The following is a 24846-nucleotide window of genomic DNA, read 5'->3' as shown; positions in this document are numbered from 1 at the left end:
ATCGGTTGTCTTTGTTAAGGCCGCTGCCGCTATTGTTTTTTTTTCCAGGTGGATGATTACAGGTACACCGTGCCCAGAGATGCCCACCCCCACTCGGGGCCCAGCGATGGGCGTCCACCCGCGCCGGGGAGCAGCGGCCGGACGAGCCACAGCTACTACAGCATGCGGCGCAGGCACCGCCGCGGGCAGCACAACAACCACCAACCGTAGCGGCCTCCACCATCGTCGTCGCCGCAGCCACCTACCCACAACAGCCCCGGCAGCTCGCGTCACTTCACTCCTCTCCCTGTCGAGGCATCCACGAAAGGGTCAAGGCTCGTGATTGAGTTTAGACCTCCGTTGTCCCGCTTGGGGTAAGGTTCAGGTTCCGATCATTTGCCAGAATCCACAGTGATCCTGCTTGGGTGAAGATTTGGGTTAAATTCCTCCGTGACTGAGATTCAGGCCCGACCACCTCTGGTCCTGCCAAGGTGCAGGTTGTAGAGTCTAGCCTGGGCCAAGAATCCGAGGCGAGACCTCGGCCGAGGTTTTAAAACTGGCCACTCCGTGGCTTATTAAGCGACAGCGTACGAGAGCAAGTGCACCAACCCTCGCGTGTGCCCACAGTTGTGTTGTGAAGACTCTGCATTCATGCCTTTCTTCCAGATGTCCTGCCTACATCAGCCCAGAAGCAAAAGAACATTGTTGCTTGTGTGGCTCTTTGTTTTTTTTTTCACATGAGCTGAATGACTTTCATTTTTATATCCGCGCGGTTATTTTATTGCCATGTGTCAGGACATAGAGGTGGAAGGAGAAACGGCAACAACCGTAAATAAACGAAGAAATCTGTCGCGCTCAACTGCAAAGGAGGTTGCAGAGAAATTGTGAATTGCTAAATTCCAGGTAGCCAAAAAATGAAATCTCATTTTACCATTTTTTTTAAACACACTTGTACAGCTATTTTTTTGTGTTACAAGCAAAACAAAACGAAAATAAAATATATTAAGAGCCAGTGTTGTAAGGTATTGTGAAGGGAAATTAAAACTAGTTATGTATTTTTAAACAAGTGAAACTAAACCTATACATACAAACACATTGCATGTTTACTACAAGATTATTTTTGCTAAACAGTTGTATATATTGATGGAATAATGTTGAAATATCGACTGTAAATGATGATTTTAATACGGTTCGAATTTCGATAATGTAGCTCGTGGAAGCTGTGCTTCCATTAACCTCATAAATACAAAGTGCACTGACCTAGGCGCTTGATTTCGGCACACCTAAGTGGCGTCGCTCCGTGTTAGGCGATGGTGAAAGAGTTTCGCATACGTAACAACAGCCAGAGCGGGCCATGCGCGGTCTTAAGATCCAGTCCCCCAACCCCCAGCACTCCAAACCTGATTAATTGTACTGTAGGATTTACAGAAGGTTAAGTAAATGGTGGCCTGATTTGACTAACCGGGTGCGCAGGTGCAAAATGTAGATGGGCCAGTGTGTGTGTTTGTGTGTGTGTGCGCGCGCCCAAGAGCCCGCGTGTAAAGGTTGCTGCCCCCATAACCCATCTCAAACTTTCGCATTGGTGGTTGCGAGCCCTGCGCATCGCTTTGATAACTGCACCATTGCAAGTAAAACACAAGGTGGCTTGCTGGTTAGAGATCATGGGATGACCGATGCAACTGCAATGCTGGCAAGCACTTTGTAGAGTGTCACTCTGCCCTCTTCGTTATATTTGCCCCAAAGTGTTTTTGGTGGCTGCCAAACGTAACCCGGGAGCATAGCTGGCAGTATTCGTGATATTTTAGGGTGAAATGCCTCGGGTCTCGAATGTTTTGGCCGTGCTCCACGTAAGAACGAGGCTAGGGCCAAATGTGGCTGTGAATGTGACGGTTATACTGTAACGCTAATGTGTGCAACTTCATAGGCGCTCTCAAGATCACTGGTTCATGTTTTAATTCCCGCACTTTTGTTCCTTTTACCCGCCATTAGCTCTTGCTTTTGAGCTGATAAAACATTAAGACAAATTGAAATGTGCTTTGAAAATCAACAATGTTTTGGACGTGTCAAAGTTGGCAGCCCATTGCAGGGTGTAAAGTGTATTATAGTGAAATAGGCACGGGAATGAAAGGGCGGTTGCTGGCACGAAGCATTTTTTACATTTTAACATCCGCTCCTAACTTGTGCAGCATTGAGCACATTGGTTGTGCGTGCCACGTTGATGCTTGACCGCTGTGCGAGGTGTCGCTTTGGGCTTGCGGCCGTGCGTTTTGATGCTCTGTGCTTTCTGCGTTTTGAATGAATATACACGAATGCTCCTGCGACCCGGGAGCGTTTTGGTTCAACACGTTAACAACCACTCCAGTGTTGTCTGGGTGTTATGCAATCATCCCCACTAAGAAATAACAGGCGTGTATATTTGTGCAATACCGTTACGTAAGATGCATTGTTGGTGACCAGCATTTTATACATGTAAACACAACGGCCCTTTTAAACTGAAACGCGCAGGTTTGTTGGGGTTAAAACTAAAAAAAAAAGTGCCAGTTCCATCAGGTAGCGTCCACCGTGTTTTATTTCAGATTCAGCTTCACGGTGGCGGCGGTGGTTTTGTAACGGCTCATACGTTACCACGTTTGCGCAAACTACGTTGCTTTTTTTGGGTTGCAGTTTTTTTTTTACAGTGAACCAAGCCAACAGTCGCGCTAAAGTGCTCTCCATCTGGCAGACCCTCCCACCCCTCCTCCCTAACCTGGTTTTCATGACTTCCCCACGAGTCGTGATTAGGCAGTGGGAATTTAATGTACCGGTGGATGCCACGTTGCTTTTACCGCCACTTTTGAAAGGCAACACTTTGATTGGAGCCCCCCGCCACGTGACCATATCTTGTTGCGCTCTACACTTCCTCCTGCTTCCGTGGTGTTGTGAAACTGTTCTCCGACCGGTTTGTCATTTGATGCCAGCGGCAGCCGTCCGCTTAGCGTCGCAACTAAAAGAAAGTGCAAAAGTTATCCGAAACATTTGTGATTGACTGGTTTTTACCAGGATTCCATTCAGCCACTTGTGCCACCTGCTATCATTTGCAGTTTATACACACAGTGGACATGAAGTTCCGTGGGTCCACCGAACAGATATGCCACAACCAATGTGCTCGTGGCAGTACCGTACGGTGTTGGCTGTGGGTGTTTGTGTGCAAGCCATTGCAGAGATTTGTAGAGAACATTCGCCGCTATTGGATAATCTCCATAGCTACATGCATTGCTTTTGGTTTCTTGGTTGGAAGCACAGATGCAGTTAATTCAATCTTTGGAGGAAACCTCAGATGGAAGTTTTTTTTTTAAAAGGATCCCCCTCCATTAAGATGGGTTCATGCAACATCTACGACGTTTCAGCGTTTTTTATCCGACAGTGAATTTGTCGTTAACTTTTCCTGCTTTAAACGTTCTTAAAGGAAGCACATGCAGTTCTCTATGCTGTACTCTTGCATATTTTGTTTTAAAGCGGTGAAACGCTTACATAGGATTGGCCGTGCGTCATTAAGGTGGATATTCGTGTAAAGGATCACCTTGCCGTGTTTTTGCTAAACTCTATATAATATGAAGTTGCGTGATTAATGCACTTGGTTTTGGTTTTGATTTTTGTAATGCGTCATTTTACTATGCAATGTTTCCCTTGTGCAGCGCTGGTAAAGATCATCGCAGCCTGGGTGTACAATGGAAAGCCGACGCGTGTTTATTGTACGGCAGCTGATAATTTGTGCAGGAATGACAGCAGGTAGGATTTACCGCTAACGCGTGGCAATGCAAAGACATACGTTTTGTAGACCAAGAGCTATTATGCCTATCAGACCTTAGATATCAAGCGATAGGTTTTAATGTGGCTTTTTCCATTTTTAATTTTGTACTAAGTGTTTAACATTAAAAAAAGCCCAACAAAAGCAATTGTATACTAAGAAAGGAAATAAAAAATATCAGTTCTAGGCACCCTAACGGGCAATTTAATATATATAAACATTTACGTCAATTAGTAAAGTTAATAAAATAGAAATGAAGTCACCGGTACTGTTTTTATTCACGAGTTGTTTAACCGCTTAATTCTGCGCATTGTCATGTTCTTGTGAACGTGACTCGAAAGCAATGGTTTGCAAGTCGCCACTGTTTCGCGTCAAACACGCGTCACTGTGGTGGCATTGCACGCCGTGGGCGGTGTGCTGAGTATATAAATCCAGGGTTGTAAAATAAGAGTGCCTGGGTTGCCTCGTGTGCTTGAATTTGTATCTGTGATGTGGCCAGTCCAGTTCTGAAAAAACACCGGCGGATGAAACAACTGTGTTTTCATTGTTATTGTGGTTATTTAAAAAAAAACAACAAAAAATAGTTTTGCTTAACATCCTTTAGGAATTTTACATTGTGCACATTGTGTTTTTATTAATATTATTTGAATTTGCACATGGTTGAAGTTGCGAGTATAGCACTATGTACCGTCTACATTACTAGCATGGAGAAACCTGGGTTTGTACAACTGTTCTTAAAACGTACACGGCAACCTCAAAACGAGACTCGAGCCACACGCAACAAAGCTGTGCAAGGGCAGGCCTTGTACTCCACCCCATCACAGGCGATGTCAGGACCTAAGGATTTGGGCAAGGCCTTTCCCAAATATCCCCCATTTTAGGTGCCTCCCTGCATGCTCGCCTGCCTCCTAAAACGTTTTTTTTTTGCATTCAAGGGCCCACACTTGGTGCAAGGAATCTCTCAAATTCCATCATGGGGTCACTACTTCCAAAAAAAAATGTTTGTGGATCACTGCCTCCCAAACGTTGGGGACTGGTGATGGCCTTAATCTGGGACCTGTAGATTCTAGATGCATTCCGACATGTGCAGAGTGCCGCAAGGTCCTTCTGCGCACAATCATTGACAGTGCTGTTTCAGTAGGATGAGATGCAGTTTTGCAGGGGTTGATTGGCAGATGGTACTGGTTGAGAAGCCTTTTAAGGGCTCCTTTTGGCTGCCAGTATTGGGTTTTTTTTTAATTCAGGGAATTTGAACCGTTTGTGAGGGGGTGTGATATTACAGCAGAATTCAAGTGTTTTTTTTGCTCCAAATGAATTTCAATATTTGGTGATCGTTATATCAGGTTTTTTTTCTTGGAGAGGGAAAATAAAATCGACAAATTTCCAAGTTATAAAAACAAAAGACAATTAATGCTCGTGCAAAGCCTCGGAGCCATATTTGCCGCTATGTATCAGTCTTATTTATGCTTTACCGTATGTACGTTGTGATGGCCCACATGGAATGATGCCACATCAGATTGCAGGGATTTTAACAAGTCGCATGCTTGGCATTTGTTCAAAAGTAAGTTTCTCAGTCTGTTTTAGCAAGTGTGTAACTTGTCTACGGTGCAATTAACCTGATAATGGATCGAACGAGTTATTTTATTTTCCTTTTTGTAGAATATCAAATGGTGGCCTGTAACAGCAACGAGTAATACCTGGAGCAGTTCTCTAGTGAATATTTTTTATCACAAGATGGCGGATGATACTGTGTGGGGTTTGCAGTTTGGTTCTTGGCAAATGCTTCCAATAATTGAAAGCCACAAACATTTAATTCCCATGATTTCAGGGAACAGTTGTGACCATTCTAGTTGGGTTTAAATGGGGGCCCCTGCTTCCATCACATGACCTTGTAAAGAATTTAACAATATTCTTTTTAAAAAGTTGCAAAGTAATACAATTAATATTTTTTTTTTTAAAGCGTGATTAAAAATAATAGTACAATACATGGACATTTATTAATGCTCCTTTTTTTTTTTACTTAATGTGGAACGTGAATTTGAACAGTCAGTGTTTTTAGTTGACTGCAGTGGGAGGAGCACATCCATTGTAACAAAGCAGTGTTGTTTTTTTTTTAATTCTTCCATTGCAATGTTTTAAAAATCCTACTTCACGTAACATTCCAGTTTTTAACAGTTTTTTTTTTAGGAGGGACTTTATGCACTTAAGCTGTTCATGCACATCCACTCATGGTGCTGTGGACACCAAAACTGAAAACAGAACAAATTATTGAAATGGACAGCAGTTTTGGGTTTGTGGGAGAGCTCCAACTGTCGGCAGGGTTGTTCGATAAGGGGTAGTAGGGGTAGTTAATTTGGCGTGTGTACTCCATCCCCAAACTGCTTGCCCCCCTCCTCCCTATTTCAGTTCATGGCTGCTTTTGATTTTCTGATATTTGGAGCGCCTGAAAATGAGGGCATCCCAAATCTGCATCACGTGCCACCGCACGGACAAACCAAAAGTTGTCTTTTTATTCCGGTTCCGTGCACAGGGACACGTGTGACAATGTGTATCGTTATTAATGTTCAATTGCCAATAAAAAATCTGTTTCAGTTTGAATTTACCACATTTTTGTTGTCTACGCTCGTTATTTTGGTCATTGGCAACACACACACTGGTAAAACAGTGCATTGACGGCAAGGATTGGTGAATCCTATAATTTGTGAAACTCAACTGTGGGGCTTTGTGGAGGCTATATGGCTGACTTTATTTTGACACCTATGACCAAATCGCATGGCATGATTTCGTCGGCTTTATAAGGTAAGCAAGTTTCAGCCTGGATACATGTAAATGGATGACCAACTGACAAGCAATATACACACGGTGCTTCAAAAAAATGTTAACTCCTATATGGGACTATAGTTTTTAATGGAAAAATAACGGATAATACACTAACATGATAACAAATGTTTGTTAATAGCTTCAAAAAGTTAAAGGTGTCCACTTATTTGCCATCATCGTCAACACATGCCTGGAATCTTCTCCAGGTGGTCTCCAGTGCCTGGAGGCACATTTCTTGTACTGTTGCAAATTTTCGGAAGTGTTAACATTGTTTTTTGAATCACCCTGTATAAACCTCGTCTGAACAACTCCCACCTGTTCTGTAACCATAACAAGAACACCACTTTTAACAACGCCTATTTCAGACACTAACTTATGTAGAATTGTTGGAAAACGCCTTGGAATAAGGCGGTATATTAAAGAGGCTGCTATTGGAGTCACAGCAGCAGAAGGCAGTTCGTCTGCATTCGTTGTACTGCACTATGCTTACTGCCTTCAACCTGTACTGACTAGTTGCGTGAAGCATGGTCCATTTAGACATGGTGTGGGGCGGCCCTCATCCAGCAGTGGATCGGGGGTTGTTCATGTATTGAAGAGAGTGCAGCAAATACGTTACTGACCAAGCCAAATTTATTGTAATATCCCCTTTCGTATAAAATTTTCTCTCGCTCAAATTTCTACAAATGTTAAGCTGAAAATCGTACGATTCCTCTTGTATGACATTGTTTTTTTTTATGTAATTGATCAATAATTTGCATCTCTAGAATTTCATAATTTACAAATTTAAACTAATTTGCATTTTCCCAATTTTGGGCAAGATTCATCGGACCGGCTCCCTTATTAAATTGATCTTATGAGCCCGAACTGTTAAAGTGCATCCTAAAATGCAAATCCCTTTCATTGTATACTCCATAATGGGCGAGGACATTGAAGATGTTGGCGTATGACTTTGGGGCCGTCCATAAATGACGTCATGCACCGGGGGGGGGGGTCAGACATTTGTGACGAGGGTGGGGGGGGGGGGTTTGAAATGTGACGTCATCAAAATTCACAACTTTAAATCAATAGACAACACGTTCTACTTAATTAAATAGACTTTTTTTAAATAAATCTTTTCTCCTACAACATCAGAGTGCAGCGCCACATTAAATACGCACTACTACAATGACAATAGTTTAAAGCGATTTGAAGCATGTTTTATTTTTAAAATGGAAATATGTTTTTGGGGGGGGGGGTGGGGTGCAGAGCTTTGTGACGTCATATTTGAGGGGGGGGGGGGTCTGAGTTTCTGTGACGCCGTGTGACGAGGGGGGGGGGGATCAAAAATCGTCCAAAATCGCGTGACGTCATTTATGGACGGCCCCTTACAGTAACTATTAAAATACCCCCCCAATTGCCCTCTCACGCCACTCCTGAGCCACCATTCCATCGTTGGTAGTGACGAGCGACCATCCATTTTCCTTCCACCAGCATGGCCTAGCCATGCTCTCAAGATGCATGAACTCATTGTCTGTCTCTCCCGTCTGTAGTTTTCGGTTTTGGTCTAATTCTACCATTGGCCTATTATATTACTTGGGTCTTTCGGTTAAGTCACGTAGATAAAAAAACAACAACAAAGTAATAAATTAGCCTATTGTATATGAAAGTTGTAGCCCTTATAATTGCTTTCTCACGCTATTGACGGTGGAATGGTTTCGGCTAAATCGCTCTGCAGAACCGTTGCGAGTTGGAAGAGATGGGAATACCCACACTTTAGCGGGCTAACACACGCGATCTCGTTGATCACCTGTAGTACATAATCCAATACGTACTGTAAATGTGACGTTCTACGCATAAAACTACCCCGTCATTGTGTTTTTTTGTAACTTATCCGATCCACCCCTACTGGACATCTGTTATAAAGAGCTTTATAGCTCATCGAATTTCTCCAGGATAAATACAGATTTTGATTATGCATGGCTTGACACACAAATATGCCCTCAACCCCGATGGGGTTGTCTACCTCACTAAGATGGCCGCTATCCCGAGGGGGTCGTCTCCCTCACTAAGATGGCTTCTACCCCGAGGGGGTCGTCTCCCTCACTAAGATGACCGCTACCCCGAGGGGGTCGTCTCCCTCACTAAGATGACCGCTACCCCGAGGGGATCGTCTCCCTCACTAAGATGACCGCTACCCCGAGGGGGTCGTCTCCCTCACTAAGATGGCCTCTACCCCGAGGGGGTCGTCTCCCTCACTAAGATGGCCGCTTTGGTTTCTTCACCACGCCCCCCCCCCGCGACGCTGGCGGCTCGCCCGCGTTGCCCCAGGTTACGCGTGCAGATGGCCGCCGCGATGGAGACGCTGGTGAAGTCGGTCACGGCGGCGGCGCTGCTGCTGCTGATCGCGGCGCTTTGCCCCCGCACGGCGCACGCCACCGTCGCCTTCGAGCTGCCCGACATCAATACGTGCGACATGACCTCCTTCTGGAACGGCCCCGAGCTGCGTTGCACCCCTTGCGGCCTGAACGCCATAAAAGCGCCCGACGGTGAGGGAACGTCTCGACCGGTTGGGGGGGGGGCTCGCCTAGGTCGACTCGGCCTTAAGTTGGAACCCGGCGCGGCGGTTGTTAAACGTCAGGGTTGGGGAGACAAAGGCGGCCCGGGGGTTGGGGTTGGGCCCACAACAACACGCACGCAGGTTCATAGGCGCTCGCAAACAGAACTTTCCGCAGTGTTCTGGCGTTCCTATACGGGGCGGATCTTTGTCTTTGTGCACATTTCATCATCATCATCACCACCACCAGCCATGATCAATCCACTGCTGGTTGAAGGCCTCCACAAGCCCGCCGGCCGCCTCTCACGATTGTGCGATGCAATGAACCACCAAGCCAGCCGCGCACGGGGCTGGTTGTGGTCGCTCCATCCCCCCCGGTGCTCGCCCTCTCTTGGAGACGTTCCGCACGTGTTTGGCAGTATTCTCTACCACTCTTATAGTCCCAACACAGCGCGCTTTCATTAATCGTCTAAAAGAAAAGCACAGATGAGAGCGCACGGCAATAACAAAACAAACAAAAAAACCTAATTAATTTCTGAAATAAATTTGCGGTCCCAAAAACGTGACAATTCGTCAAATCGCTGTGGGATGAATCTTGAGTGCCTCGTGTGAGAATCTGGTCATTAACTGACGGTGTTCACAAACCAGTTGAGAAACGCATTGATATTTACTTACTAATAGCTATTATAAGTGAGTGTTTTGGCTGATAATTGAAATACTGTCTCATGTGAATGATCTGTGTTGGATGGCAGGTAAGTCGTGCACGTGCGGGCCTGGATATAGGTTGAAATATGACACCGGTGGATCCATCGTGTGTGAATCGTGTGGAACTGTGAGTAGAATCTGACCACACTTCACTCCACCACACTTAAACTCTAAACACGCACAATAAGACATAATTTGTTTCTTAAATACTGTAGTTCTTTCTAAGTGTGTACTGACCACATCACTGTTGTGTAGCATCATTGTTACTGCAAATTTATATTTGTTTAAACCAAGTGCAGTAAAATGAGTAATTGTATACACTAACTTTAGACTAATACTAGACTACAGCTTTTAACTTTTGACCAATTTTCACTTAAATCTGAAAAATGTCAGAGCCAAAGCACTATGACTTAACCAAGTTAAAGAACATTTGGTGGCCATATATCTGTGTTGGCAGTGGTGCACAAGGACAATTGACAAAAAAAGCTCAGCACATTGGTCAATAACACTGCCTTAAATCATAGCGCATAAATTACGTACTTTGATTCATGTTTTCTTAATGTTCTATGAAGAAGGGTCGTTGCCTATTATATACTTTTCCTATCAAGGCAGTGCTATTTATGAATATTGAGTTTTTAATTGTTTAAGGATCTTATGATGGTATCAACCCAGTAAGCAATGACTGTACAAAAAAAGATGAAGTGAACATACAGGCATGGGTTTGTTTCAATAACAAGACACATAGCAAAGAATACAATTTGCGTTTGTCGGTCTGCCGTCCTTCTGGACCATTGGTTTCCAGCAGCTGTTTAAGCAACAGACACTATACTAGTCTTGATTTTCTGAGTCTCGTCACCACAGAGCCCACTCAATGCAATATTTCTGTCATGGGCAGCTCTTGCCTTTAACAAATGCTGCTGGAAACATGGGAAGTTAAAGGTTTACAGCTGGTAAACTGAATTTTATGTGTTGTTGTGTAACAAGCCCTGGTATTTCTATTTATGCATTTTTCAAAAGTATGTTTTTTTTTAATACCCACAGTCCATTATGTTTAACTTTATTTAGCCGACCTCAAATAGTTGTCACTACAGAGTGTATTTAGTGAGTGACAGGTACATAATGAGGTTGGTGATAAAATGGCAGTTTTGGCAGCCAATTTTTTTAGAGCAACTCACAAGTTGTGAGTTCAAGTCCCTGTCACTAGTTCACTCACCTCATCATCACTGAGGTCAATAAAATATAAACTGTTTTGTGATCTTCATGGGACCTCCTTTGCCAGTACCAAAATATGAGAATAGGTTTTCCCCTTTTTCTGGCAACAAAACAGCGGTGTTAAGATGTTAAAACACCAAACTGAAACCTTTTATAAGGAATCATGTCTGCATTAACCACAATACTTGTGGTCTGAATATTTGCATTCTGACATTATTCCTTGTTAAAGGTTTCAGTTTGGTGTTTTAACATCTTAACACCTGTTTTGTTGCCAGAAAAGCGGGGAAAACCTATTCTAATGTTTTGTGATCATTCATTAGTTGGTTGTTTACGAAAAAGTTGTCCATTGTCATGCGAATTTTGAATTTATGCTAAAGACCCAGAGCTACCAGCAAGGGTAAGTGCCTCCCCAATATTAATTTAAGCAGGAAGATACTTTGACTTTGTACTGAAATAACATTATGTGGTGAATTGTCTGACAACAATAATGTAAAGCATAATGGATATCCTCTTCCCATCATTGTTGTGCAGAATATCGTGGGCCAAGATGGCAGGACATGCATTGGATGTCCAACTGCTTTTCTGAATAGTGTTAATCGTACCTGCAAGTGTAACAATGCAGCAATTCTAGGTAAACGATCTTTTTTTCTCCCTATTTAATTCCATGCTTGTACTTTGAGTTGTATATGTTGCCTTTCAACGATATTCAGTTATACAGACATATCCCGGTTTACGCCCACGATTAATTCCTGAAAACCAGAACATACATAGAAAGTACTTAAATCGAAGCAAGGAGATTGGATGGTGCATCTTGACATGGTACAGTACCTAAACAGAGGATGCTCGGTTACCTCTTGCGCATCTATTCTGTGCACCTGTTAGTGTGAAAAGTAAATGTATATTAATGTCGCAGTGCAACCTAAAGGATGTGGGTCCTCATGTTAAAGTTTGTAAATCGCGAGCACATTATGGAGAGGCGTCACACTACGTAAATCTGGATTGGGTATGAATACGTTGAGTATGTTATAGCGAAAGTACGTAAAACGGGAGGGCGTGAATCTGGATATGACTGTACTAGCAACCTGTTCATTCTCTGGAAGTGACAGGCTATCCATCCATCTCAGCCAGCTAGCCAGCAACACTTTTATTTGATAAAGATTCATCTCCCCGACTTTCTCTTGAATTCTCTCTTCCACATATCCAATTTTAACTCAAATTTACGCATTGTCTCTGTTTCTATGTCTCTATTCCTCTGTCCCCTCTTCTACCTCTCCCACTATAATTCTCCCTCTCCCTACACTGCATATCACCCACTTTGTTTCTCTCTCTTAACTCTCACGCTCGCCCTGCTTATTCTCATGTCTCCCTTTCCCATCTCAGCCTCTCCTGCCTCTCCCAAATCTGCCCTGCCACGGTGGTCGCTTTCCTCACCCTCTTTCCACTTTGCTCTCTCTTTCCTCTCCGTTTGATGCCCTTTCAGTCCCTCCTCGCATTATTTCTGTCCCTCTCCATCACTTACTCCTCTATCTCCCTCACCTCCCTCCTCTGTCACCCTCCCTCTCCTCCTTAATCTGTCTCCCTCCCTAGCCGCACTCTATCTCCTCTACTCCTCCCTCACCTCCCTTCTCTAACCGCCGCCCTCACCTCCCTCCTTTATCTCCCTCCCTGCATCACCTCCCTCTCTCTCCCCTAGCTCCCTCTATCTCCCTCCCGCACCCTCTCCTTTTCTCTCTTCTCTAAAACAATTGTGTACGACAGCCGGGATGGAGGGTGGATTGGGAAGGAGTCGTAACGTCAGCAGGCACAAATCCAGCTCAACGCTGTGGGATATGGGCGACGTCATCACGCATATGTGCCTTTGCGTTGTGACGTCATCACTGCGCAGGCTTGCAGAACCCAGTCAGACAGGAATCCACCGAGGCATCCAGCCAATACACTTTTTTATAATACAGTAATTAAGTTGTTTCAGTAACAAGTGTGAACCCCCTAAAAAACAATGAAGTAAAATCATTGCATTGTGCGATCTGTTAAAATGCATTCTACACGGTCATCATCTGTCCATGTTAGTGCTGAGGTTAGAGTTGTCGACTCATTCAGAAAGTTGAAAGTTCTGGTCATGTGTCAACTCTTTCCCGTTGAGGCTTATAACATGAATACCCCTGTATGGGAAACCAACAGTGGTTGTCATATGGAGAGACTGGTCCACGCCATGAGATTGTGTAATATCCGCCATGAAGCACATTTGAATAGAGACACTGACTTGACATTATTATTTCTTCCACAAACAATCACTATCACACTCACAACTGCAGTGGTTGTCATGGAATATACTGGTACTAGCCAGCAGAACGTGAAGTCTCCATTATTGACTCTGGAAATAATCAAAGATGAGCACCTCTCCATGCTCATTTGAACGGTGAAACTTAAGTTTGAATGCTACAATCCGCGTGAAAAAAGCGTTTTGTGCTCTCCTTTTATTGATCAGTGGAGCGAGAACAGAATGGAAGTCTACTCACATTGGCAAGCTGCATTTCTTGCGTGAATGGCACAGTCCCAAACTCGCAGGGTAACATGTAAGCAATTCTTTAATACGCATACGGCTCACCATCCCAGCCTTACCACCTATCTTCAAATCCCACGATGCTCACTTTGTTATTAAAAAATGCAACCTGACCTCTGCCCCCGTCCTGCACGCACGCAGGTGTGTACGGTGCGGAGACACATTTTTTAATGCGACAACAAACAGCTGCGCATGTGTTAATACCAAAGGAGGACTATGCCTGTATCCGGAACCGATTAGCACAGGTGTCCTGGTAAGAATACCACTTACGTATTTCCTTACGTGTCTTTAAACGCAAACGTCTAGGTTTTGTGAATTGTTGAGAAGCACTGTGCACAGTGAAAACTACGTGAACATTTTTTTCTCTGGGCAAGAGCCATTCAGTGTTAATCATCGTCTATTATGATCAATGCTTTGGTCACGTAGATTGTGTGTGCTTACTTGCGTGTGCTGTATTTGTAAATGAGATATATTCTATTTCAGCTGATACCTGCCCAGGTCTTTGATAACGAGGCAACCCAATAACAAAAAGCCCTTGCAGATACACACCTCGGTTGTGTGTGCAAGGTTGTCTGACATGAAGCTTTATTAATGAGGGATAGACTTGAAAATTACAGTCAGAAGTGCTTTGGTGACATCAATTGAGTGACATTGAAACGTACGGGGGTTATCTCGCAATGGCATCACAAGGGTTATCCTAACTGTGATGTTAGATAGAGGTTTTTTTTAGTTAGATCGCATACATATAAATGTGTCATATTCTTGGTTCTTTCGGTAAAGTCACGTACAGTGAGGAAAAAAAGTATTTGATCCCCTGCTGATTTTGTACGTTTGCCCACTGACAAAGAAATGATCAGTCTATAATTTTAATGGTAGGTTTATTTGAATAGTGAGAGACAGAATCACAATAAAAAAAATCTAGAAAAACGCATGTCAAAAATGTTATAAATTGATTGGCATTTTAATGAGGGAAATTAGTATTTGACCCCTCTGCAAAACATGACTTAGTACTTGGTGGCAAAACCCTTGTTGCCAATCACAGAGGTCAGACGTTTCTTGTAGTTGGCCACCAGGTTTGCACACATCTCAGGAGGGATTTTGTCCCACTCCTCTTTGCAGATCTTCTCCAAGTCATTAAGGTTTCGAGGCTGACGTTTGGCAACTCGAACCTTCAGCTCCCTCCACAGATTGTCTATGGGATTAAGGTCTGGAAAGTGGCTCGGCCACTCCAGGACCTTAATGTGCTTCTTCTTGAGCCATGGCCGTGTGTTTTGGGTCATTGTCATGCTGGAATACCCATCCATGGCCCATTTTCAATGCCCTGGCTGAGGGAAGGAGGTTCTCACCCAAGATTTGACGGTACATGGCCCCGTCCATCGTCCTTTTGATGCGGTGAAGTTGTCCTGTCCCCTTAGCAGAAAAACACCCCCAAAGCATAATGTTTCCACCTCCATGTTTGACGGTGGGGATGGTGTTCTTGGGGTCATAGGCAGCATTCCTCCTCCTCCAAACACGGCGAGTTGAGTTGATGCCAAAGAGCTCCATTTTGGTCTCACCTAACCACGACACTTTCACCCAGTTGTTCTCTGAATCATTCAGATGTTCATTGGCAAACTTCAGACGGGCATGTATATGTGCGTTCTTGAGCAGGGGGGACCTTGCGGGCGCTGCAGGATTTCAGTCCTTCACGGCGTAGTGTGTTACCAATTGTTTTCTTGGTGACTATGGTCCCAGCTGCCTTGAGATCATTGACAAGATCCTCCCGTGTAGTTCTGGGCTGATTCCTCACCATTCTCATGATCATTGCAACTCCACGAGGTGAGATCTTGCATGGAGCTTCAGGCCGAGGGAGATTGACAGTTCTTTTGTGTTTCTTCCATTTGCGAATAATCGCACCAACTGTTGTCACCTTCTCACCAAGCTGCTTGGCAATGGTCTTGTAGCCCATTCCAGCCTTGTGTAGGTCTACAATCTTGTCCCTGACATCGTTGGAGAGCTTTTTGGTCTTGGCCATGGTGGAGAGTTTGGAATCTGATTGATTGATTGCTTCTGTGGACAGGTGTCTTTTATGCAGGTAACAAGCTGAGATTAGGAGCACTCCCTTTAAGAGTGTGCTCCTAATCTCAGCTCGTTACCTGTATAAAAGACACCTGGGAGCCAGAAATCTTTCTGATTGAGAGGGGGTCAAATACTTATTTCCCTCATTAAAATGCAAATCAATTTAGAATATTTTTGACATGCGTTTTTCTGGATTTTTGTTGTTATTCTGCCTGTCACTGTTCAAATAAACCTACCATTAAAATTATAGCCTGATAATTTCTTTGTCAGTGGGCAAACGTACAAAATCAGCAGGGGATCAAATACTTTTTTCCCTCACTGTAGAAGGGAAACAATAAAATAATAAAAATATAAAACAATAAAATTCTCACAACGTTTCGACTGCAACACAAGCAATCATCAACAGGTGTGAAAACCACAGCAAGAAAATTTGAAAAAAAGTGGCGGTTATTTTTAACGTTAGCACCACGGAGAGCGATTTGACAGTTTGTTCAGATGGACGAGTCCATCTTTGTTCGGAAAAGAGGAGGGGGGAGACAGAAATAATGGATGCGGTCTGAAAGCCACCGTAAGCGTGAACAATCAATTAAGACCCGAAATGGTTTATCAAATCCTTCCAATGACTGCTAAGCCAGAATCCATCTTCTCGGTTGAAATTGTCTCTGTGTTTGTATATGTGGATAGCCTCATGAACGAATCTCTCATGGTAGCCAGATGGCTTGCAGAGAACCTCTGTCTTGGAGAAGTCAATGTCATGTGAGCCTACTGAATTATAAGAGTGATCTGCCACAGCCGAGGTGTTGGTCCTACCGTGTTTTAGGTCTGCTTTGTGTTCACGGATGCGGTCTGAGACATGTCGTTTGGTTTCTCCAATGTAACTACTACCAGAGAGGCAACTTAGTTTGTAGACGCCAGGGTACTGTATGTCCGGAATCACATCTTTTACAGACAGCACCAGATCACGGATTTTATGTAAAGTGTTGAATCGGACCTGCGTCTTGTGTTTATTCAATGATATCATTAACTGGTATATGTTTCGGTGTGACTGCAAAGTTTAGCCCTTTAGCTAAAACGGATTTCAGACCGTTGGAAATCGAACTGTTACTGCGATTACTTACGACTTTGTTAACGTCTAGCTTTTTGGTGTGTGGGTCCGATCTTTTGTTGGAGAGGTTAAATTGGGAAATCAGGTTGTCCTTACATTTGGTCGACATAGTGTCAGCTGAAGAGGCAGTCATATTGTCTACATGTTCCCAATCCGATTGCCCAAGTAGACGTGGCTCTCAAGGGCCTGGGTCACATCGCTGCAGACGTAGCAAGATCTGAAATTGCTGCAACCCTCAAAAACGCTAAGATGCCAGCTAGCAACCTCAGCAAATATGAGCGTTTTGAATTATATAAATAAAAAAAGAGGGATGACATTGTCATCCTCTCAGCCGACAAGGGCAATGCCACTGTCATCATGGATAAAATAGAATATAACAACAAAATTCAAGAATTACTCCACAATGGCAGCTATACAAAAAAAGAGATCCCACCAACAGCCTTGTCATACAAACCAACAAAATAATTTCTGATTCAACCGCATTAATTGATCAAACCAAACAGTTCTCGTTGAAACCTTCTACTGCCAGGCCACCAAGATTATACGGCTTACCAAAAATACATAAAGTAGATACACCTCTTCGTCCCATCGTCTCTACTATCAACTCCCCCACCTACAAACTGGCTCGTTTTCTGTCTGAAATCCTGCGGCCTTTCACTGGAAAAACCACCTCTGCAGTAAAAAATTCTACCCACCTGGTAACGACAATCAAGGGTATTTCCCTGTCCCCAGACGACCTGCTTATCAGTTTAGATGTAGTTTCCTTATTCACCAAAGTTCCTGTACCTGACACCATCGCAATCATTGAAGACTTGATTCATCAAGGACTAAACACTGAGGTACCCCCCCTGGTGAGACGCTGCTTAACCAATACATACTTCACTTGGAATGGAACTTTCTACAAACAAACTGAGGGCACCCCAATGGGCTCCCCCCTATCTCCGGTTGTAGCCAACATTTTCATGGAGAAATTTGAGACTGACGCCATCCAGACTGCCACTCTGCGCCCAACCTTATGGAAGAGGTACGTGGATGACACTTTTGTCATCTGGCCACATGGCCGGCCTGCTCTAGACCAATTCCTGGACCACATCAATTCCATACACCCAGCCATCAGATTTACCATGGAAGTCGAAAAAGATGGCAAGCTACCTGTTTTGGATGTCTTAATCAAAAAGAGACTTGATGGTTTAATGAGCCACTCTGTCTACAGGAAAGCTACCCATACGGATGCTTACCTGAAACCGGATTCCCACCACCATCCATCCCAGAAGAATTCCCTCATCAAGACTCTGCACCATATAGCCCAATGCATATCCGACTAGGAACACATAGCCAGTGAACTCAAGCACGTACACCAAGCTCTTAAGGCTAATGGTTACTCCAACTACACAATCCGCAAAGCTATCACTCCAACCATGAAGAAGGACCCTCTTGAGCCATTCAAAACCATCACTTTACCCTACATTGCGGGGATCACAAAAAAGATCTCCAAAATTTTGAATAAACACAAGATCCAGATCCGATTCAACACATTACATAAAATCCGTTCCGTTTGTAAAAGATGTGATTGCGGACATACAGTACCCTGGCATCTACAAACTAAGTTGCCTCTGTGGTAGTAGTTACATTGGAGAAACCAAACGACATGTCTCGGACCACATCCGTGAACACAAAGCAGGCCTAAAACACGGTAGGACCAACACCTCGGCCGTGGCAGATCACTGTTATAATTCAGTAGGCTCAAATGACATTGACTTCTCCTAGACAGAGGTTCTCTGCAAGCCATCTGGCTACTATGAGAGATTCGTTCATGGGGCTATCCACATATACAAACACAGAGACAATTTCAACCGAGAAGATGGATTCTGGCTTAGCAATCATTGGAAGGATTTGATAAACCATTTCGGGTCTTAATTGATTGTTCACGCTTACGGTGGCTTTCAGACCGCATCCATTATTTTTGTCTCCCCCCTCCTCTTTTCCGAACATAGATGGACTCGTCCATCTGAACAAACTGTCAAATCGCTCTCCGTGGTGCTAACGTTAAAAAAAACGCCACTTTTTTCAAATGTTCTTGCTGTGGTTTTCACACCTGTTGATGATTGCTTGTGTTGCAGACGAAACTTCGTGAGAATTTTGTTTTATATTTTTATTATTTTATTGTTTTCCTTCTACGTGACTTTACCGAAAGAACCAAGAATATGAATCCCTGTAGTCACGAAAGCTTTAAATCACAATATAAATGTGTCGTTAAATCCGCCACCACCCGGCACAGCCAATTAGTAAGATTTGTCATGTTAATAGAACATGGCAATTCGTTACTAGTGTAGAGTCATTAATCGGCACTCCCCATGCTGTTCGCGGGTAGCTCCCCCTTCTCGTCAACAGGGGGCGGAAGTGTGATCACGCCAGTGTTAGTGACCATAGCCCAAGGGGTCAACGCCAATCCCTGGGAAACGGATCCTGGCACACAATTCCCAAACCCCGGGAGGGGGGACTGGGGGATGATGTCACCTTCCAGAAGGTTCTGGAAGGGAGGCGTGGCTAGGGCGAAGCAAGCCACGGACCTGTACATAAGCCGGACCTCTGACGGGTCCGGCTCGGTCATCTCAAAGCTGAAGACCGAAGACGGAGCTGAAGATAGGACCCTGGACCCCAAGCTCTGCTGTCCTTCTAAGGGCCGGAGCTCAGTGAGGCCAGCAGTCAAGACCCGGAGACCTTGGCACGGTCTGGTCAGCGCAGCCTCCCCTAGGGCCCCTAGCCGGAGGGCTAAGAATTAGAGTGGTCCCAGTGTTAGGCGGCAGTATAGCCCGGAGGCCGTACCTCCTCAGGTATCGGGTGTTGCCTCACGGAAGTTCTCCTCTGGTTATTGACCCACTACACTAGTACAGCACACCGGTGTGTTGGAAAGTAAATCCACAACATTTACAACTTGAGTACGACGTTTTGCCAGTAATTCCAACTAGCATCATCAGGCGACAGCCAAATTTGTGTTTTGGGTTGCTTTTTCGTTTAACAAAGCAAATGTCTTTACTGTACAAGAAATGTGGTGTTGCAGTTCCATTGCATGTGTGTATGTTGAACCTCTTTTGCATCATACTTAGCCAACCGTGCTAATTGTAAGTGCGGGGGAAGGGAATTGAAGCCATAAGATAGTCTAATTTGTGTAATTTCACATGACAAAACTCACAAAATTGTTCACACATTCATCACGGTCACGATTTTTTTTGTTCCTTTAACAAGGGTATTAAAAGTCCTCAGAGCCAATGTAATTGCGAAAGTTATGAAATTGGAAAAAAAAAAGCTGTGCTACATTTTTCATCATAATACAATAGCCTGTGGTTTCAGGTGCGACAATTATATCAACACAAAAACGTGTCACTTGAAGGATGGTCTAGAAAAATAGAGTTGAGCTAAATGCCTGTAATCAAGATAGCAGACTACCGTGAAACTAACATCCTAAGCTAAGCATGGTTGAGCCTCGATGGTGCTTGGATGAGAACAAAATGCACCATGGGTAATATCGGTTGTGGGATATAGCAGAGGGCAGTGCAGAAAATGCATTATTTCTATGATCCTCCTGCACTGATCAGTGTGATGAAGTATAGTCAAATAACTGCCATGACCTGAATGGCACGGTGAGGCCCTCATCCTGCAGTGAATTAACAAAATGGGTGTAAAAGTGCATTATGTACACCAAACAGTTAATGTGCTGCTTCTATACACAGTTGTATATATATTGTACTGTTGAGTGTGTCAAATGTTAATTGTAATTAGTTGATGTAATGCTGCATCGTTCAAATAAAAATTAGTATTCTTCTTTTCAGATTAACTCAAACTGGTTCAGTGACAATTTTGATGCTGCTAGGGTTGCCTGCGAGGTGAGTACACAATCGTTAAACTTCATCTGATGTTTCATTGCAGAGTGAGGCAGTCCCAAGATGGAATGACATTTAACATTGTCGAACATATTTCCGCTGTCACTGTGCCTGATAGATGGTTGCAGTTAGAGCATTTCACTCGCAGTCAGAAGGTTGCCATTTTAATTCCCGGTCAGCGGTCAAGCCAGCCCTATAATCCCGCAGTGCTCGATAAAATGACAAGGACTTTTCTGGAAGGCCACAGCGGTCAACCGATGGAAAGACTAATTCCCATCTTGGGAATGTGGAATTTCCACAACTATTTCTAAAATTAAATTAACTGCATTTGTGAAAAAAAAATACGTGCATTAAATTTGGTTTGTTATTATTTACGATTCACGATTAATGTAAATTATATGAATATATAAACACACGACAATACAAATGAGAGAGTAAAGGAGCGAAATAATTATTTATTGAATTGAATGGTGGCCCTGAATTTTCACAGTTCATTGATTCACTGGGGGAAGGTGTAAATGGTTCCATGCTTAGCATACACTTGCTTGAAAATCTCTTGAATTATTACACAATCCTTAAGGAGTGCATCTGGACTGGTTTTTACAATCGTTTCATCAGCAGTCAAGCTTGCTTGAACCAATTCCGGTGAATTACCTGATCGTTCAGGGAAAGAACCCTTTCGTGTAAGATATGGGCCCTGGTTTGATGCGAACCATTATAATACATAACAGAGAATAACAATTAGGCATTGTTGCTGATAATGTCAATCACAATAAATAAATGCATCTTTTTAATATGTGAAGAAACAAATATGGGAAGGACGCGTTATTTATTTTGTTATTAACATTGATAATGGCGCTTAATTATTGCATTGCATAATGGTGGGTGGCTGGTGATTCCTGGGTTCAATCCCCAGTATTTCAGCAGTGTTTGCTTAGAGCTGAGCCACTCAGCCACATCGAATTCAAAGATTTGCTTATAGCAGCAGCAGCAGCATGAATGGCACGGCTTCTACAAGTTGTTAAAGCACAAGTGCCCTTGCCATTGGCGTATTGCTTTGTATAACACTGTAATTTTTTTTGCAGACATACCAAAACCGGACTGCCTGTCAAGTGCTGGGCAACATGTGTGTTATGTTCATGGACGTCGGGGCCTTGTATGTGTATTGTGCAAATTTTTTCCTCACTGCACCATCTCTCAAGCAAGTACACGGGATCCAAACCTGGTGAGAACAAGAAGTATGGGCTGAAGCTCTTCTGCCTTCACGTATTTGGTGCAGCTGTGCTTGAATAGGTGCTGAAATGTAATGCTTTTGTGTTCTTTTTTTACTGGCTTTGTACCTGATACATGACCGGTGGGATGGTGCTGTGATTAGAGTGCATAACTCACAATCACAAGGTTGTGAGTTAACTCGCCATCAAGGGATGTCAGTGCAGTTCTTCATCTCCTCCCGTGATAGATTAAATGAGTAGCACGTTGTGGGAAGTCAACATTGGCTTGCCCCATGGATCGACTGGTTCCTGCCGGATAATTGTGGCGTCTTTCACCACTGTCACATGCTCGCTTGAACAAGGGAGATCATTTGTATTCTTGGGTCTTTCAGTAAAGCCACGTCGATCGATCAAATAATATATATTTTTAAATAATACAAATAATAACAATATCACTGGAGATAATTTGATCTTACTTATTGTACATGTGTACAGCAGGACAAGCCCCCAACAGCCTGAGCTGATTTTTCACAGCTCATTACCCAGACCAGTAACAGTGCTTTGCCATCCAACCCCCATTGGCTTTCATAATCAAAAGTGGTATGGCTAAGTATGTCAATGTGAATCGGAAAAATATGGACGGTGTGAAATGCATGGACGTGGTTCGATGGATGCAACATTTCATGAATTAAATCCAAATGGTGCCAATACTTTTAAAGGCATTTGGCCATCAATGTAAATAAAATGTCAATCTTTTTAAGTCCGTAAATACATCTGGTTTTGCTTTAACACAGGCGGGCACGCGTGTGACTCTTCACATGCATAGATGGACGCACGTGCACTATCGGAAAATTATGGCTCGGATGTTTTCTGTCTTTGATTGTGGATCGGACCCCTCCTATTGTCACAGGTTTGAGAACCGCCCGTGGATTTACTACATGAGTGACACCGCAGCCAGCGTGCTCGCATCCACCGATTTTCCCGTGGTCTTCTCTCTACGGGGATCAGGGGTTCGTGAATCTCATCGCTAGAGCACATTGAATGTCAGCGGATGTGTGCGTATTAAGGATGTTGGGTGGTGCTGCTGTTAGAGTGCTCGACTCAACGATCAAAGAGGTTTTGAGTTCAAATCCCCATAGGGGATTGACTCAGCCCCTCATCTACCCCTTGGGGTAGATAAATTGAGTAGCACCTTTTAGAAGTCACGCATGCTGCCTCGGTATAATAGCACACTCAATCCAGGGGTCACAAGTTCATTAAATCCCCCCTCCCCTTTGTCCACCCAGCAGTATTATTTCGTTGATCGTAAGGTCACGTGTAATGGGTAAAATGTGGGGACTCCCACCTTTTCTACGAGATCTGGTCGGTGTGGAAGAGTAGGCCAAGCAATTACAGGGCTGCACATTTATCTTGTTTTACCTTTGTGGGAAGTTAACAATATTTGTCTTGTGAATATTTTGGCCCCTGCCACATGATTTTAGAATTTCCTCCACCAAGCTGCCATTGCGGCTGAGTACTATCCCATACTAGTTTGAGCAGGGGCGGAGACACGTTGACCTATTTTGCTGTAAGATCTTTTATTAAACCAGGCGAGATCCCATTTAATTACTCATCTCATGTTCGAGGAATACTTAATACAAATATAATAACAATATTGGCATAGTGCTACAACTTAAAAAAAATAACAGCATTAAACAAGCGGACCGTGCAGGATAGTTTGTGATGTGTCTCGACTTGCTCTTAGAATCTTTAATAACTTGCATTAGTTATTGGCTGGCTGTTAGAGATGTTGGTATTTATACTGAATCCTAGTAGTTTATTGTGATTATTCACATGCTTGAGGTGTCTTACTGTGAGCATACACTAAATGTTGTCGACAGCACTCTGAAGAATGTTGACCTTTGCCACTTAAAAAGGAATCAATAAGTAGTGGCTCACATGCTGTGTTCCATTGGTGTTTATATAGTGCCTTACAACCTAGAGACTTAATTCCTTATTCTTGGTTCTTTCGGTAAAGTCATGTAGAAGGGAAACAATAAAATATAAAAAAAATCACACCTGATGATGATTGCTTGTGTTGCAGTCGAAACGTCGTGAGAATTTTATTGTATAATATTTTTATTATTTAATTGTTTCCCTTCTACGTGACTTTACGAAAGAACCAAGAATATGAATCCCTGCAGTCACGAAAGCTTTAAATCAAAACTTAATTCCTTGTTTCTGTCTGTGCCAGGAGAGCAAACTGCGGCTGGTGTTGGGTATGTATGACATTCGTGGGAAATTCTTGGGATACAAATCGGCTGCTGGCGGCCTTCTGCAGGTGAGAAGGTGAACCATTGCCTTGGTGGTGCTTTAAACTATACATTGCTACTCGGTGGCTATATGGCTTGTAATGGCATGGTGGTGAAAGCACTGCACTACAGTGAATTGATAGGTTTAACTCTTCCCACTGGTTTTCATGCTGTGCTACAGCTTCTGTTGCGTAGGTTCAATCTCTGGCCATCGTTATTGATGCACTACACTTCAGTCTGTTACCTGGGTTCAGTTTTTTGCCATGCACATCTCTGATAATCGGTATGCTGGATTTATCCAGCTGGCTGGACTCAGAAATGTAAAGGTCAAGAGGTAAAATCTCCAAGGATCTGGCGAGCCTTTTGTCCCTCCAGGGCCAATTAAATGTTGTAACTTTGTGTGCGTTAAAAAGTGGTCAACTTCTGGAGAGATGGGCCCACATGATAGAAATTAGGAATTTCCACCTCTTATTCAAACATTGCTCCATGCTCATATGACCACAATTTAAATTTACCTTGAATGGGTTTTATTTTATATTTTTGTTTTCTAGCTATGTGAATCAATCCGAAAGAACCAAAAATATGGCTAAGATAGTTTTAAATCACATCAGTCTGTCTGCATAATTAACAGTGTTCAGTATATGGACATAATGTGTGTTGTTTCCCAAAGTGTCTGACATGTGTTTTCTGGTCTGGTCTTTACA

General features: G+C 43.5%; 2 protein-coding genes across 6 annotated transcripts in view; both read left to right on the top strand.

Moving 5' to 3' along the window:
* Window positions 1–6373, top strand: part of LOC116944105 (terminal nucleotidyltransferase 4A) — a 40180-nt gene extending 33807 nt beyond the window's left edge. For all 3 annotated transcript variants that reach the window (XM_032957529.2, XM_032957528.2, XM_076068322.1), the window contains one exon: window positions 49–6373. In XM_032957529.2, the coding sequence (XP_032813420.2) occupies window positions 49–210 (162 nt within the window). In that variant the 3' untranslated portion in view covers window positions 211–6373. The remainder of the gene's footprint in view (window positions 1–48) is intronic.
* A 2497-nt stretch (window positions 6374–8870) lies between these two features.
* The window catches only part of TMEM67 (transmembrane protein 67), a 39953-nt gene continuing 23977 nt past the window's right edge, over window positions 8871–24846 (top strand). For 2 of the 3 annotated variants that reach the window (XR_012942362.1, XM_032957531.2), the window contains exons 1-9: window positions 8871–9111; window positions 9872–9951; window positions 11568–11667; window positions 13522–13609; window positions 13738–13849; window positions 20590–20643; window positions 21726–21865; window positions 22762–22861; window positions 24085–24171. Coding sequence is in view for 2 of the 3 variants with exons in the window: in XM_032957531.2 (XP_032813422.2) it covers window positions 8907–9111; window positions 9872–9951; window positions 11568–11667; window positions 13522–13609; window positions 13738–13849; window positions 20590–20643; window positions 21726–21865; window positions 22762–22861; window positions 24085–24171 (966 nt within the window). In the remaining variant the exon portion in view is untranslated. Of the gene's footprint in view, window positions 9112–9871; window positions 9952–11567; window positions 11668–13521; window positions 13610–13737; window positions 13850–20589; window positions 20644–21725; window positions 21866–22761; window positions 22862–24084; window positions 24172–24846 lie in introns of those variants that run through there. The other variant, XM_076068321.1, reaches the window with a different exon arrangement.

Source organism: Petromyzon marinus, chromosome 20, assembly GCF_048934315.1.
Source record: "Petromyzon marinus isolate PM22_M1 ecotype Great Lakes invasive population chromosome 20, UKy_Petmar_22M1.pri1.0, whole genome shotgun sequence".
Classification (NCBI taxonomy): domain Eukaryota; kingdom Metazoa; phylum Chordata; class Hyperoartia; order Petromyzontiformes; family Petromyzontidae; genus Petromyzon; species Petromyzon marinus.
The sequence above is the reverse complement of the archived record's forward strand: the minus strand, read 5'-3'. Positions and strand labels throughout refer to the sequence as shown.